Source organism: Pan paniscus, chromosome 10 (genome assembly GCF_029289425.2).
Source record: "Pan paniscus chromosome 10, NHGRI_mPanPan1-v2.0_pri, whole genome shotgun sequence".
Classification (NCBI taxonomy): domain Eukaryota; kingdom Metazoa; phylum Chordata; class Mammalia; order Primates; family Hominidae; genus Pan; species Pan paniscus.
In genome coordinates, this window is record NC_073259.2 from 93,312,496 (window position 1) to 93,330,802 (window position 18,307).

At 36.7% G+C, this 18,307-nt stretch overlaps 1 protein-coding gene across 6 annotated transcripts in view; it reads left to right on the forward strand.

Moving 5' to 3' along the window:
* The window catches only part of LRRIQ1 (leucine rich repeats and IQ motif containing 1), a 229,911-nt gene extending 227,163 nt beyond the window's left edge, over nucleotides 1–2,748 (forward strand). For all 6 annotated transcript variants that reach the window (XM_055095956.1, XM_055095957.1, XM_055095960.1 and 3 more), the window contains one exon: nucleotides 1,209–2,748. In XM_055095956.1, the coding sequence (XP_054951931.1) occupies nucleotides 1,209–1,354 (146 nt within the window). In that variant the 3' untranslated portion in view covers nucleotides 1,355–2,748. The remainder of the gene's footprint in view (nucleotides 1–1,208) is intronic.
* Nucleotides 2,749–18,307: the final 15,559 nt, after the last annotated feature.

The window sequence follows — 18,307 nt, forward strand, 5'->3', positions numbered from 1 at the left end:
CAGATACAGCCCTGTGCTCTTGCTTAATCCTAAGGGGATTTAAAGCAGAGGATCATAATTTTTATTTTTTTGTTTATTTTATTTATTTATTTATTTATTTATTTTTGAGACGGAGTTTGGCTCATGTTGCCCAGGCTGGAGTGCAATGGCACGATCTCGGCTCACCGCAACCCTCCGCCTCCCAGGTTCAAGCGATTACCCTGCCTCAGCCTTCCGAGTAGCCGGGATTACAGGCATGCGCCACCACGCCCGGCTAATTTTGTGTTTTTGATAGAGACAGGGTATCGCCATGTTGGTCAGGCTGGTCTCGAACTCCTGACCTCAAGTGATCCGCCAGCCTCGGTCTCCCAGTGCTGGGACTACAGGCGTAAGCCACTGCGCCAGGCCATAATTCTTTAATAGTATTCTTGATATGGCATCCTGGGGTCTTACTGAGTAAACATTCTGAATCCACGAACTATTCTTAGGTCTATTGTTTTTAACCTCTCAAAGTTTTTATTATATATAAATAATAATTTCTTCCATTTTATGGCACCTGTGTACAAAGCAGTCTCACTGATCTTACTACCACTTACAACATAATCAGAAAGGCAGTCTTCACAATAATCCTGATGTGCATATATTATTTCTCTCATTTATAAAACTGGTACTCAGAAAGACTGTTACCTGTCCAGAGTCACAAAGCTCTATTTTAGGTAGCCAAAGTAAAATTCATGAATATCTTGATATTCTAGATCTAATGTACTTTCCACTTTACCAAAAACTCCTTTTTCTGAAAAAGACCTTCATTCAACCGGACTATTTATAAGACAAATGTTAACATGTTTTATTATAATAATATAAATAATGATAGCAATTTAAACTATGAAAATATAAACAAATATAAGTACCTTAAAACTAAGAAGATTTATCATTTTATAGTTGTGAAACACCAACGATATTTGAATCTGTTGATAGAAGGAAACCATTATATCTATTTAATATTTTTAGTACCCTCCCTCTATTTAACCTAAACACATTTTATACCAATCTTGATTATACAGTATTACTTTGTAAACAAAAATAAGCTCAACAAAGATACGTCTGTTAAACTCGAAGATCATAGACTTTTCAACTGCATGTTTTTGACTTAAATATATTTCTTACTTTAAAATATAATGTATTTGGTTCATATTCAGTGAAAGTGTATATTTAATATCACTGTCTAGGTTGTTCAGTTAAGGGAATACCAATATCGCCAATAATAACAAATACAAGACCTTCTAAAAAAGAACGTATATCATTCCGAGACAATCCTGTACAACTCAGTGGTGGATGGGGAAGTGGCAAAAAGAAGGCGAACATTTCCAACTAATCCTTAAGGCTTCAGCATTCAAAACACGTGGCAAACTGTTTCATGAAGTCTGGATATCTAGTCATGTTACCAATTGGATACAAGGTTTTAGAGTCCTATATTTAATTTGGTTTATTATACGTATTTCACAAGTTTGTTTTCTAGTGGAGCTATCTTATTTCTCATCTGTAAAATGTAGTTTTGCATTTCTTCCTGTGTTCATGTGGAATGGCCTCCAGAAAATTCTTGAGATATTGTAATGGAACTTGCATATCCAGTTTTTTTAGTTTTAATTTTTATGACACATGTATTCAAGATAGCTTTTGTTACCAATAATAAATATTAATGCTATACACATAAAAGAGAATGTAACTGTCTTACTGATGCTGTTTAATGTAGCAATAATGATTAATATATTAATAAACTTTATTCTATTAGATTATTGTACTTGAGTATTTCAAAGATAAATTAATACATGGAATAACTGAAAATAAACAGTGACAAAGGCCTTTATTTTTTAATTTTAAATTATCTTAAATAGATTAGAGAGTAATGATAAAATGTATAGTCAGTTTAAATTAAAATAGAAATTTAAGTAATTACCAATTGGATAATTGGATATTTTATCTGTAATGTCAGATGTTTATTACCCTTATTTATAGAGGTAGATGCTAATTTTGGTTCATTAACATTATTATACTAATTCAAGAAATACTTTATCATTTTAATTTTTCATTAAGGTACCTTAAAATTGTCATTTAAAAGTACTTTTTCAAAGTTCAACTTACCATTTTGTAATATTAACCTATTTTCTAAAATTACAGACCCATTTTATTAAAGTCTTACTGTTGTGTGATTAATGTTCTACCCTATCTTAGTAAATTTACAAAATGCTGTGTTTACACTTAATTCTCATTGAGCTGTTACTCTCCCGAGTCTGGAACTTTTTTCATAAAGCTAAATTCATAGTATTTCAGTTACTTTCTATAGCTGTGTTGCTCAATAATAGCATCCAGTGAACTTTAGTTTTTTTTGTTTTTCCTGTATTTTATTAAAATATTTCATCTAAAGATGACTGAAGTGATGTAGAGATACTTGTATTAATTTGTATCCCCCATCTACTTTTGGATCCCTATTGCATTGCAAACCTATAAATCTCTTTTAACTTGATTGAGATAGAAACGTTAATGAGACTTGAGCTGTCAATCAATAAAGAAGATGTAGATTCATATGTGGTGTCCTAGAATTTCCACTCCATGTATAGTTGGAACTACATCAAGATCAGCTTTAATCTATAATTTCCTTATTCTGTAAACTGTGTAATTGTTTCATAATATTAACTTTGAGGATGATGAATGGTGCTGATGCTCCTAAATTTGTAGGTAATGATTGATATATATGTCAATAAAATACTTTCCTAATTATGGTGTGAAACTGGAAGTTTTTTATAGTGCTGTTTATTGTGTTCAGCCTTGACATTATCTTTAAAAAATTCTTTCAATGCTCAAACTTATCATTTTGTAGCACTACTTTATTCATGTTGATGGAAATAGAAAAATTAAACTGAAATTTAAAAAAATTGGATAAAACATGAAAGAAATCAAACCAAGAAATAGTCTTTCTCCTGTTTCCTTGAGTCAACATTATAACTAATATTTGTTTTTAAGATTCAGGGAGGTAAAAATATGAGCCTTTCTCTTCACTTAGTTGGCACTGAATTTTGGACTAACAGTGATGGACCTAGGCAATGTTACTATTCAAACATGTGACCCACAATGACTTTTTGTCCTCTCCTGTGCTCTATATCCTATCCCCAACCCCTTACAAATTTAATTCTCACCTTTCTGTAAATACCCCATCCCACTGATGTAACACTTATCATCACTGCTAGCTAGTAAGAATGGTAAAATGAATAGCTAATCACAAAAAGCTTGGTAGAAGTGCTAGGTGGGGGGTGTTTGGAGATTTCAGAATATTTTGATGAGAATCAACTACGTTGGTTTATGGAGATAGCCCCGTCCCAAGGTCCAATCCACCAACAATATATTTGTGTGTATACTGACATGTGTAATACTGTGTCTGTGTAATACTGACATGAAGTTTAGACAAATAACATTAAACATTTATGATATATTTTGATTATATTTTACCCTAGTATGCTATAATAAAAGTAGCTGTAATAGGTTTCCTAGGAAAGAGAAACATAGTGATGTCCTTAAAGTAGTATTCATTATTATTTATCATGTAGCTAATTATTCATCATCTGTATTTATGGCTTTTATGACTGCACTGAGAGCAAAATGAGTTATAATTAATATATTTTAATTTAGGGGAAGAAGACCCCTAAGGGGTCTATGGAATTGCATTTGTCAAATCTAATTTCTAACTAGTCACTAATATGAGATGTAATTCTATTCTTCTTTTCAGTATACAATGAAATCTATTATCTGCCATGATATTTTTACTTACCTAGATGGAGTTGTTTTGCTCTAATTATTGTGAAATTCAGAGAAAGGCCCTTTCCGAGCACTGAAAGAACCATAATCTAGACCTTGCTGTGCAACACATTAGCCACTAGACAATTGTGATTAGGATGTACTTAAAATATGGCTAATCTCAGCTGAGATAAAGTGTAAGTGTAAAATTCATATCAGATTTCAGAGATTTCATATAAAAATACAGAATTGCCCAATAATGTTATATTAATTAAAATAATATCTTGTTTCTTTTTAATTTTTTCAATGTAAGTACTAAAAAATTCAAATTTTATATATGGTTAACATATTTCTGTTGGACGACACTAACCTTGAAGCTGTTGTGTAAAATAATATAGAAAGGGTGTTTTATGCAGAAAATAATTGGTAAGATATTAGGAGACACAGAGACTACACAAAACAGGGCACACAAATCCTAGTTTATAAAACAAGAGAACTTGGATTCTGCTAAACATAGTGAATATTATGAAATAAAAAGTGGAAATAACCCTCCATTGTGGTTCTAGACTTTAAAGTGGCATAATTGAATTTAACCCTTCATTTCCTGTACTTATTTGTTTTTAATCAAAGACCATCTTACAAAGTCAGGATAAAGTCTTTTATGTTATTAAAATACTTGTTGTAAGAAATAGGATTAGCCCCTGACTTGTAATCTATTTCATATCAGGTTTTACATAGAGTTATTAATTATTCAAATAGCACAATTTGCACTGTGATATGGATGGATTCTTGTAATGAGAGCCATATTATATTTGACATCCTGTTGGGTCATAAATCCAGTTTTAATCTAAAAGACACAAAATATAAGAGCCAACAGCAGTCACGTAAGTGAATATATTTGAAAGATAAAAACAAGTATAATGCATTTATAACTTCCAAGAATCATATGATTATGTTTTATGTGGCACTTCCTGACAACCACTTACACTTCCTTTTCAAATATGCAGATCATCTACATTACTGGGAACCAGAATTTTACCCAAACCAAAAGTTAAACTGAAACGCTTCATGTGACTTCTCTATAATTCACATCCCTGTCAGCACTTCAGGGCAAGGGAGCAAGTAAGTTTCGAGAGCCCTCTCTAGTGGATCTGGAATAGCCACCTGTAGGAAAGGATCATGAGGCTTCATTAGATTTCAGTACAGAACAATGCATAAGGCAGCATGGAAGAGTGTCACAACTGCCAATGTCTGCTGTAGCAGTAGGAGGTTAGAGTGAGTGAGAACTTACTTGCTAGTAGTCTTTGCTGTAAGGCAATAACAAGCCAAGGTGCTACAGGAAGATTCTTTGAAGCTTTTGAGAAAAGTGAGCCAATTCAATTAGTAGTGCAACAGGAAAAGTTCTCCTTACATTTCATGGTTATATTTGCCATTAGTGATGAATATAATCTGCATAGCACTCCTACATTTTAGGAAGTGTTGTTATAACCACATTTATATTGCAAGAGCAGAGGTGAGAAAGCACTTCAAGTTCATAATTTCCTTGTGGAGGCCTGAATGCAGCTGCCAGTGATAACCAGATGAGTAAATGTAAAACTATTTTTTAAAATAAATACGTCTGAAAAGTAATTTTCTCCCACAAACGCTATAATAGAAACTTTCAAACTATTTTTATGACCCCCAAAGGATAGATCTAGATCAGCATTGTCCAATGTAAGTATGATGTGAGCCATGTATGTAATTTTACATTTTTAACAGTCACATTAGAAATGTAAAAATAAATTGGTAAACTTAATTTAATACTGTATTTTATTTAATCTAATATATCCAACAGATACCTTTTATTTAAAGGAATTATGAGGACATTGTCTTACACGAGAAAATTTTAGCCATGTTAGCCCCTAAAATTACATGTTTTAAAGAAACAAAAATGCATAAAAATAAAGTAATTTTAGATTAACATCTATAAGTATGTAGCTATTAGTAAATGTTAATACATGTTACAAATAAAATAATAAATGCTAAATTAATACTTTAAACTTTCATATGGATGTGAGGTTTTCTCCCAAAGTTATTGGATTCAAGAGATCTCTACCAAAGCTCATGTATCAGTAGAAAATTACAAGGAGACTTAGTAAGGGTGAATCTCCTTCTCATCTTTCTCCACATTATTCAAATTTGATCCAACCATGGATTTTCTGTTAACTTCAAAATAAAACCAGTGCTTAGAATAACTCAGTGTGATACATAGACAAAGTAAGAAATAAGCACAACAATTTTGTTCTGCTAAGCACATATTATGGTGTGAGACATATGGAAGGAAGTGAAAAGAACTTTTGTTTTTTGTAATCTGATTGTGCTGTGTTCCAATCCTTGCTCTGATGGGCATCTTGAACAAGTGACAAACTCTCTGAGCCTGTTTCCTTACCATTAAGTTCAGATTAATGTATAACTCAATAGCGTCAAGTGACAAAGTATAATGAGAAGCCCCTGGCCTAATATCTTGATTTTCATAAACATTCAGCAAATACCAACTTGATACAGTAAACCTTTCCAGAACAATATTCCAAAATTAAACCAAAAATACGCTAAGCAGATTAAAATTGGATCAATTCGACATACCATATTTAGGAAATATTTCCATGAAATGATGGGAAATATTTCCATGAAATGATGGGAAATTTTTCAAAGAAAAACTTTGAGACCTGATTCCTCTAGATTTGTCTTGAAATGGAAGTAGAACTCAATGTTTTAAATACATCAATCTTAAGCCTCTTCCATTGTAAGTGTGTAGAATCTTTGGAAATGTAAAAGGTATAAATTTCTAATAGCATGTTAACTTATTTTTTCACATGGCAAGTACAAGATGCATTTCTAGAAAATAGGTGGGAATGTCAACACCAGGACTCCTTATGCAATGCTCTATACTCAAAAATACACCCAGAAAATGTTTCCACCACCAGGATCCCAAAGTGGATGCCAGATAATTGATTAGAGTGACCCATATTCTCTGTAAAATAAATTGGTAGAATAATTTAATATATACCTTTTATTAAATAGAATTATGAGGACATTGTCCTACAGGAGAAAATTTTAGCTGTATTAGCCCCTTAAATTATATGTCCTAAAGAAAAATAAAATACATAAAATAAGGTGGTTTTAGATTATTAACATCTGTAACTATGTAGCTACATTTTCATCCCTTTCCCTTTAAAGGGAAATATTGGCTAGTTGTCTTTCTAGGGAGACAAAGAGAAGGATATCCACCACTTTGTTTTGTTTCGTTGTTAATCTTATTCAGTGTTTAAACTGTGCAATTATATTTTCTATTGAGAATAAAAAACTTTTTTGTTTTCTTATCTTCATAAACTATTTTTAAAGTATTGACCTAGATCCAATAAACAACACTATAAGGAACTTATAGTTTAGTATCCTAAAGGGGATTAAAAAAATGTTTTGGAGGTAGGAAGGATTGGTTTCTAATCATAATGGACAGGGAGCAGGTGTTTTCAGATTCTATTTAACTGACATTGAAGGATGAATTAACGAAAGCATTTTAAGTGAAGAATACAGCCTAAATAAATACCTGGAGACAGATCACAATAATGTATCCAGGTAATGGAGAGTAGAACAAACCAAGGACTGGATTATTGGACAGAACTGAGATAGTTTGGTGAGATACCGGAAATTAGTGGAAAATGTGAGTGGGAAACAGGATTGGATCAACTACCCTGATACCTGTCCAATCTATAGGCTTCAGGGTATTTGTATAATCTCTAGGTGGAAAACTGCTACGTGATGGTTTTCAAAATAGGAAGGCAATAGCATTCTCAGATAATGTTCATTCCAATAATTATTGGTATATTTTGAAATAAAATTAGACATGGTTAGGGGAAATGGTAATTTAATTCAAATATGAAGCTACAACAATCAAGTTACCTACACTGAAGTCTCTACTTAATGGGTATATCAATTTATAAGTATTATTAAGTGCAAGAAAACTTGATCTACAGAGGTATTGGCATTTCATTCTGTTGATAGTTGATTTTACATGTGCTGATTCCTCTTAAATCTCAGTGAATCTGCTTCCAAGTATAGACATTGGTAGAACCATTTGTAAATACTTTCCTCACAAGAATATTGATATAGACAGTGATTTCCTGAACAAGCTAATCTACTCAAGGGATTGAGTTCCTTGAGGCCTTCAGGAGCACTATGATGAGTCCTCTAAGTCTAGTATTGGCTGGAAAAAGCTAGAATTTCTAAGATTATTTATCTGGAATACATTAGAATCAAAGAATTGGAATGCCTTTCTATCTTAGACAGCTCGGGCTCCTGTTACAGAATACCATAGACTTGATGGCTTAAATAACAAATATTTATTTTTCACAGTTCTGGAGGCTGGAATTCTGAGATCAGGGTGTCAGTATTCGTGGGTTCTTGATTAGGGCCTTCCTCTTGGTTAAAGAAAGCCGTCTTCTTACTATATCTTCACATATCTGGGAGAAAGATCTTGTATCTCTTCATCCCCTTTCAAGGTGATTAATCCCATCATGAGGACCCCACCTTCATGACCTAATCTAACGTTATTACCTCCTAAAGGCCCCATCTCCAAGTACCATCACATGGAGGATTAGAGTTTCACCATAATGAATTTTGGAGGATCATGTCCACTCATAGCAGCATCTTAGAGACCATATAGTTTAATTGATAAGAATTATATTTCTAATAAACTTTTAAAAATACATAGTCTTACAATTGGAATATTTTAACAGGAGAAGCTGAGACTTTAAAAGGTAACTGTACTTGTTTTAGGTTATACAGATTGTTAATGACAGAGTTAGGAGTAGGATCCCCATCTCCTGAGTCACAAAAATCATGGAAAATTTATGTTAGAGGCAATACCTATGTTTATAGCCTAACTGAATAGTACTTTGGGGTAAACACACTTACCTTAATGCAGTACACACACCTCAGGACCTAGCAACTTCACAGAAATTTATTTCTCATATGTGATCCATTTTCTTTCTTTCCATCTTCTAACAATCATAATTATATACTTCATATTCTTAATGTAAATAGTTGAATCTGTTTCTGCTTTTTAAGTCACTTTTCATTGCACAGCACCATTTGTTAATTATTTTTTCTATGTCCATAATCCTTAGTAAATGATCTCACAATCTGAATTTTAAAATATATAACAACAACAAACACATAGTGCTTATTTTATGACCAGGCACTGTTCTAAATGCTTTAGATACATTAACTTTCTTTATATTTACTCCTACCCTTGGAGATAAATAGCCTTCATTTGATAGAAGATAACACTGAATCAGATTCTCAGCATCCCACAGCCAGCGAGTGGTAGAGCTGGACGTAACCCCAGTGAGTCTGAAAGTAGTCTCTACATTATTACATTTTTGGTGTTATAGATGAAATAGATATGCATAAATACACATTATGATACAAGTGTGTAACCAGTTAGCCAAACTTGCTTATCTGTATAATGAAAACATAGGCTAGAATGATACAATAGTTATTTGACGGAAGACACTCGTGTTCTAAGTTTAGTCTTTAATTTCAGCTTAAGGCAAAATATAAGGAGTTATTTTCTTCCTCTTAGAGAAAATTAATCCTAATTTAAGAAATAGTAGTACTATAACATATTTGTGAACAAACTTCAGATATGTAAACTATTGTGAGCATTAAAGATGTCGTTTGGAAGCTTTGATTAGAAAGAGACTTGCATGACAGGTTTAACCCTGTAACACACGTTGTTCAGTGCAACTGAATGTGAAATTTTGAGAATCAGCCACTTTAGTTATAGGGAAATTTCAATGTTAGAAAGTTAGTCTTTTACATGAAAAAAAAAATTCTAACTCAAGTCAATCCACTTAGTTCCACCACTGGGGCAAAACTGAACAAATTTAATCACTCTTTCTTATGTCTTAGCTAAAATTCACTAAGTCTTTCTTACAACCATTCTTTAATATGATGTGGTTTACAAATCCTTTTTGCCTCAGCCACAGTACACAAAATAGCTTCATATTATTATTCTTTCTCTATAAAAATAGTTTCCAGAGCTCTTCTTAATTCTCTAGATTTCTTCATATTTCAGTGTATTTTGAAGATCTGGTCTTCCTTGATGTGTGACTGCTTCATTTCTGTTAATGTAATATAAGCTAATTTTTTTAAGCTTCCTTAGCAACTAAGTCACGCTGTAGACTCAAAAATATCCTCAGAGCTTTATTGTTTGAACCCCATAAGCTTTGTTTTTCTTCTCTATATTTTTTAACTTTAATTTGCAATTTTGGGTTTGCATCCATTAATTTAATCCTATCATCCTACCTTTGCCCAAAATATCTGCATCCCAATTGTTGTGGTATTCTAAAGATTTAGATGGCCATCCTAGGAATGCATAATTTGTAAAACACAGTAAGTACAAAATATATATATTTAAGTTTTTGGTGAAAATATTGGATAAAGGTACACCTTTAATGGATGATACCTGAAGAAATTTTTTAAAGTGATTTACAGGATTCCATGGTGTTCACCTCTAGAACTAAATAGTTGCATGACGTACCATAGAGACACTTTTATATCCTATATGGTTTGCCTCAACTGTGATCCAGTAGTTAGAGATGCCCAAAGAAGCTAATATACCTTAAATGAAACAGTACATATAGATCTACTTTATTTCATAAAAGCAAAAATTAGTAAAGTTTCTTTAATTTATTTTGCCAATATTTATATTTCTTTTTAAGTTTTAAGCTAAATATTCAAAGTTTTATTAACCTAAAAAAGAATGCAAGATTAAAGGGCATTTGTACTCAAAACAGAGTAATTGATTATTTAGATTTTGCTTAATTCAACTCAATTCAATTATTAAGCAATTCCTAATGTGGCAAAAGAGTGGCTGTATACCTCTCCCCAAAAATAGCATATATGAATCAAATACAGTGTAAAATAAAAAATTTCAAGAATATTAATCAGAAATGAACCCAAAACAAGTCCTTTTTAAAATTAAAGTCCTTTTTAAATACTTAGTTTATAGTAATTTTAATATTGCAAAAAGTGTTTGAAACCTCACAAAGAAGTGGAAATAAATGTATTCTTTAAAGCCTTTTTTTTTTCTTTTGGTAACTTAAAAATACTTGTTTAGTGGAATGGCAGGAAACATTTTAATTGCTTATTATATTTGAACTGTATTAATAAATTGTGCGTTCATGAAGTTTTGTGAACTGAGAGAGCAAGTGTGAAGGTAAGAAAGTGTTTAATTTTTTTAGGATTTTATAACGAGGGTCCATTTGGGGGCATCTGATGTTGGAAACTGAAAGATGATGTAATCCCATGAGGTCTCTGAGGCTTTTCAACAGAGGTCTTCGGATGCCCAGGGCGCCACCCTGCTAGAGGTAATGCATCAACTTTGTTTAATAAAAAGGACATAAAATATCCAGTAAAGGTTAAGAATTTTTTACTGTGTGGAACAAGATCTTAAGAAGAGACATTACCGTGGCCTGGCATTGAAAATATTGGCAGTCAGGCTGAAACCTGGCTTTTTTTTTTTTTTTTTTTTTAATCGGGGGAGTGGATCATTACTTGTTGAGGACAGGTAGTTAAAAGTGAGGTATGAGCTACTTTCGGGCGCTCCCCCCACCCCCAATTTGTCCCCCCACGTTTGTGTGTGTGTGCAGGCGTGCTCTTTTTACTGTCAGAGAGTTACATGTCTCTTGACTAAAGTCGAAATCTGCCGCATTTTGTGATATGGATTAATTCTGATTGCCAACATGTGAAACAAAAAGGGCACTGTCCTTACCAAGGGACGGCTAGATGATCCATTTGCCAACATCAATATTTGGATGGAAAGCTTAAAATATGCTGTTTTTCCAAGGGTTAAACTTTAAAGGGGTGAAAGCACAACTGATGAAATGTTAGCATCAAATCGGTTAACCACTAACTCCTTTCCATATTCGTCGTCGAGGCTCTTTTAAGTTTCCATGGGAAGCGAAACTTCATTCTCTTTGCTCAGAATAGAGACTCCTCCACCTATGCGCGTTTAACCACAGAGTTGTTCTTGATTGTAAGGGACTTCGCCCACTTGGTTGAAGTGGAGAGCCGGTCCTCATTCCAGACGTCCCGCACGGCAGTCGCTCATGGCTCCCTCCAGGCCGGGAGCCAGGAGGGTGGTCCTTCACCGAGGTGCGCACCAAGCGGCGGTCCACCCAGGCAATGGGGTGCACCAATTTGCCTCCAAAAATTTGCTGCGCACACAACCTGTTCACAGTTCCTGATCAGAAAGGGCTAACGAGATGTCTGTCTACAGCTGTCGCTGGGCGAGGGCGCAGGCTTTGGGAAGTGGTTCAGCGCGATCGGGGACACCGCTTGCAGCCCTTGGTCCTGCACCCCTAGGAGGGGTGTCCCACAAGCTCGGCTTCCCTTTTGCGAGCCACAGAGAGCTTTTTGTTCCGAAACTCTCATTACGACAGATAGTATTTAAAACTCATCAAAATTCGCTTCAGAAATCTGTGTTGCTCGGGATAGGCAAGACAGGTTGGGAGGAAAAAAGGAGTGAATATTAATCTTTACCTTTCTCTAAAGTTCTTTGATGATTTTCGAAATAAAGGGGTTGGCGCTCTCTCCTCCCTCTTTTTTTCTCTCTGAATAATCCTTGATGTAATAAATGTGTTTGTGTTTTTCCTCTTTCTGTTGAACTTATAAAACACCATGACAGAGGATAAGCTAGATTTCGAGACGTTTTCATGGCCACAATGAGATGCATTCTAAGCTCAACACCTTGGGGTCCAAACCCTAGCCTCTTGTCCTGATATAAAAGGTATCAATGGGCACGGAAGGGGCACAGTAGGTGGAGAACTTACGGGAGGCCAATCTACCTCACTCCTTCGACTCTCTTTGATTTTGTATATTGGCTATACTCTGGTCGGGTTTGATTAATGACCACGGACTTCACATTTACGTTGCATAATTCCAGTCCAAAGGAGAAATATCCATGATTTTGTCTCAGTTATCTTTACTGAGATTTTTCTTTAAGGAAGTCTTTCCCTGAAATGGGAAAGCTCAAGGAGTGAATACACACGCACATCTTTTTGAAAATAAGCAGCCCTGTCTTTCAGACATACCTAGTAACTCAGCAGGAAAAAAAATGTATTTAAATATATCGAGTAGAAGTTTAACAATTCACTTATCAAACAAAATAGTGGAAAAACGTTTTAGAGACATGATTAATAGTTTGATAGTGAAATACCAGTCTATGAATTGAATACAGTTTAACTTACTTATGCACTTCTATATGTGTCATAGAGGAAGTCTAGCGTTAACGGTCTTTATTATGTTCAGAACTTCCTGGAAAAATGACGACAGCCATAGAAAGAAATAAAGGTGACTAGATTATTGCAGATAAATTATTTTTAAAGTTTGGAATAAAATACATTTTTATAGTAAAAGCAAACAATGTCTATTGTAATGTGCACACATATGCTAGATAAATCAAGATATTTGCACCAACGTCAAGGAGTCATACTGTATTTTTACATTTAAATTGGATCCTTTAGGAGAACAGAAGTTTATTTCTCTCTCTTTTAAGAAAATGCAACTGTGTGAAAAACTATTATTGAAACACATTGGTATTCAGAAACAAGTATCACTTTTTGAAAAACCAGAAGTTTATGAAACACCAAAACATTTAATAATATTATTACAATAAGTGTAAAAATTTAATTCATCATACTGGACAGCTTTGCAGCAGCATACTTTAAAGACTTACAATATTGATTAACATCTGTGTAATTTTTTTTAAAGGCAGAAACTTCAAAAATGTCACAAAGTTACACTTTTGTCTGTAGGTGTGTTTTCTGGAGTAGATGATGGTGGATTGGGCATATATTTTAAAGAAAAGCCTAAATATTTCTTTGTGTGTCCAAATATTTTTATTTTGATGAAAACCTCTTGAGCTGCTTTGATGCAAAATATATTTCAGTATCTGTTATGTCTGCAGAGCTGTGGGAAGGCTGAAGATGAAGGCAGGGAGGGAAAACAGCAGTAGAGCACACAAAAACACGAGGCCACCTGGCATCTTGCCATGCTACATGACATTCAATTATTTTAGTACTTTTTCATGAAAGTTTCTCTCCACCAGCTCCTCCCCTCTTCAGACCATTGCTCTTCTACATTTGGCATAGTTCGCCTGATTCAGCACACATTTTTTTCCTTGCTCTACTTACAATAAGCCTCAAACTCTCACTGCAAAAAGGAAGTGCTAAGACTAAAATCCTAGCAATCCTATCTTGACATTCCCACTATTAGTATGTAAGTGTGACATTTCTCTCAATAAGTCGAAATCAGAAGAAACTAGAGTGGTCTATACATTTATTCTACCACTGCTTTAATGCTGCATATGTAAATATTTTTTTCATTTCCCAAAACATATTTTCAAAGGGATGACTGGCTTTAAAAGCAGCTTTTAGTCTGTGAGGTTTTTTTTTTTCTTTTTTAGTAAAATGAGTCAAGATGCCTTAACCTGCGAATCCTTTATCTGAATTTTACTTTCTAATAAAGCACTACTTTGGGGGTGGGGGAGGGTCAAATACTCATTTCAATGGACTTTCTAATAATTTTAACTTCTTTGATTATTTTAATTCTAGGCTCTAAATGGGAACTAAAAAAAAATACTTTAAAAAATATCCCAAATCACTGTTTGGGAGAGCTGCCACCTAACAACAACAACAAACTGGTCGCAGGAATAATATTAGATGTCACTTCAAATGGTAGCATCAGTCATCTTTATCTTCACAAAATAGCTTCCCCCTCTCTGTTAGGATCCCATGGTGCCAGAGGAATGATCTAGTTTGCTCCAACACATCTCAATTACTAGAGGAGAAAGTTTTTCAGAGAGGCTGAGACTTGAATCTGTAATAGCCTTGTTAACCCTCATTATTCCTCCTGATCCCCGCCCTACACCTCACCTGCAGGCACTGCTCCTCATCCCCATCAAGAAGATGTGAAGAAGCATCAATACGCAGTGAAGATCCAAAAGTGCTGAAATCCTAGGATGTCCTAAATTCTGTTAGGTTTTAAAAGAAATCAATTACTCCCCACCTCTGTTGCTCTCCTACCCCCTCTCTCACCCCACCACTTCCTGCAAGTGTTAGTGCCCATCCAGAAAGTTCAGATCTGAAGGAAGCAAATCAGAAAAGGATGCACAGCAGCTTATTCTAGTTAGATATCTTGACTGACATAAAAGAAGGAAAGCTGAATCCTGGGTTTATATCCTGAATATGGAAAAAGATGAACAATACTCTCAAAGGCAAAATAAGTGGGTAAAGAAGAAAACTGATGCCTGGGGTTGATGGGCTGAGGCCCCAGGAGATAAAACCCCAACTAGAACCTGACCTAATAAACTGGATCATATATATATATATATGTATGTATATGTATGTGTATGTGTATATATATATATATATATATATATATATATATATATATATAGTGAGCTGATTACCCCTCAGAACACACTTGCCCCTGAGGCCTGGGCCAAGCTGACTTGCTGGAATTGAGGAGGACTTTTAAAAGCTGTGGTGGTAGGAGCCAAGCTGGATCTGGATGGCTGAAAGCATTTATCAAAGTACTGTGGCCAATTTCCAAGAAGGCTATCCTCAAAGCATTGGTGGAAAAAGCCCAGGTAGATCTCAGGGAAAGTGAGACCATCTCCAATGTAATTTCTTCTCCCTTCTTGTGACTTTTAGAAATTATTGAATTATTATTGTTTTGATTAGTATTATTTTCAATGTATTATTAATGCCCCTATCTCTAGAGCTGTGTCATAACCATAAACTCAATCTCAACCTCTCAAAATTCATATAATGCAGCTGTTGGCAACCAAATACCCAGCTTCTTGCCAAAAACTGCAGATTAAACATTCGTTAAGGGAGTTTGCCATTAGCTGTTTCCTCTGTTATGGGCACATGTGGTTACATGTCACAAAACACACGGGATTCTGTGTAGTATATTTGCGTTTCCAGGAAGCTCCAGGGATATTATGTTGGTTTGGTGACACCTTACACCCCACCCCTTCAACCATTACCATCAAAAGTGAGTTTTGGTAATGGGGCAGAAACGGGTTTACTAGACAGCTCTTGTCCTCGGCTACGCTGTACTTTTCTCTATGAGTTGGACCTTTATTGGCATACAAGTATCCTAGAACTTGTATCACATGTCTTTCATTTAAAAGACACCTAATGTTTTTCCGGAAATTTAGGGCTTTTAAGACATATATTTATAAACAAGCTGACAGAGCTCTACAAGATAACTTGGTTGATAACTAGTTTGTATATTTCCTCAAGTCAGCAATAGGTGTTGTTCTTGCTGCTGTGAATTTTTGTAAAACATATTAAACGACCATTTTCTTATCTTTCCCGTGTTTAGTAGAGAAAGTCAGACTTTCAGGATACCTGAAGATAAGAAGGTACCGAAGGGGATAGGAAAGAATCGAAAATGGCTAACCCAACAGGAGTGAGTGAATAACGCAACACTCAACGTTTCCACAAGGCTGCCCGGGAGCCCGCTAGAAAGTGTCCAAAGAACGCAGAGCTGACGCTACTGCTCACGCAAGGTCGGGATGCTACAGGACACTTTAAGAAGAGCGTTTCAATGGCTTCTTCCGACACCTCACTCTCTCCCCCTGGGCCTGACCTCAGAATGCCAGGTTGTCTGGTTTGGAGTTCCTGTGGCCCGACGCAGCCTGGCTTCCTGCTGAAGCTCAGTCCCTAGTGCTTTTCTTTGACCTTGCTCCCCTGAAATTTAACAATCTGCAGTTGGTTCTTGCAGCACTGCTCTGGAGAGAGTAATAATAATACAGCAGAAGCTAGTTAGTCCCAGGAATAGTGTCCACTTGCCTGAATCTGAGTGCGCGCTCAAGGCCACACTGAGCGCTGCGCCACGTGAACTAAGCTTGTGCGCCTCCTTGGGAGAACAGTCTGGGTTGGACTTTGGCCGGGCGAGCAAGGCTGCTGCTGCCAGCTGATCTGCTCGGGATCCGCCGGTCGGATCTGGGTGCTTAAGGCCGACCCTGCCTTTCGCGCAACGCTAAGGAGCAGCTCCGGGGTGCACAGCCCTCCCTGATTGTTACTCTCTGGCTGAGGCCTGGTCAGGTCTCGAAGAAGGTCTCACCAAAGAGGCGTGGGTCAGCTAAGACCCCCGCAGAAGGTGGAAACTCTCAAACCCATCAGCATGCCCACCACAGCTGGGCTTGGCCTCACCATCCTCAGAGTCCGGGCTGCTCGGCCTGCCCGAGGCCTCACCGTAATTGCCAGACTTGTCTGGGGAAACGCGACGGCCGCTGTGAGTGCCAGTGTTGACAAAGGCTGTGTCAGGACGTCTAAGCAGAGGCCTACCTGGACCACAACCTGTCCGGCTTATTTTCACCAAATTTGCTAGCTTAGGGTGCTTGACGCAAATGCGATTTTGTGCCCAGGGCACCGAACGCATTTCCCCCAAGCGCCGCGGGCTCCTAGGAAGCCAAGAGTCGTGCCGAAAGTCACACAGAAGGGCTTTCAACCTAGCAGTGCTGTCCTGCCTGCCCTACCATCCCCTCTGGTGGAAATGGAGGCCTTGGACCTGTCCGCGCCCAGGACGCCGCGCCACGAGTGCCCGCAGCTCCGCGCGCTCACCACTCACTCCCAGAGCGCTTTTCGGAGTAACTCCACAGCAACTCTTTAAAATTAAAAGTAATTTCTGTAAAAATATGCAGACATTCCTCTTCTTCATAAACCCCTATTGGTAACAATCCTCACTTTGGCATTAGAGTAAAAGCCTTTCAAAGGCACTGATCCTAACGGGTTTTCTTAAAATAATTTGGGTCTAATGATAAAATCGTGGACCAAAGGGAAGGGTGGCGAAGAGGGTAGGGAATTGGTTGGCATTAGTATAATGGCTTCATTGCCTCTTGCTCGGCTTCTCTCTCCCACCCATCGCCACCGCGTCCACACTCCGCCGCATTCCAGAGAAAAAGAAAAGGCCACGGCCTCGTAGAGCTCCCAGCTGGCCTGGACCCCGAGCTCCTCCCGGTTAGAAGCCGAAGCGGCCCCTCTACTACGGCGGCTGCGATTAACAGTTGCCAATGCATCTGGTTCCTTGGGCTTCGGATTAATGTGAATCTTCCACGTAAACGATTTACGGATGAAATAAAAGCCTTTTAGAGCAATGCTTCCTTTCAAGTTCTTAAGACGCCTCTAAATCTTTCTGGTAGTGAGTGGCCGGCATGGGGCCGGGGTGGGGACGGGTGGCTCAGGAAGGCGCAGGCAGTAGGGAGTGGAGGTTTAACTGCTTTGCGATCTCACCAAGATCTTCCGAAATGCCAGTCCACTGTCACGGCGGCAATGAATCTGGGTGTCAGGGGCTCGTCTCTCCTGGCATTTGTCTGAAATGGAGCTGTCTGTCTGTCTATCCTAGGCCTGGACGCCCTCTGCCCGGGTAAGTGGGGAAAATGGGGGTGGGGTAGGGGCGGAGGGGGGACCCGGGGTGGAGT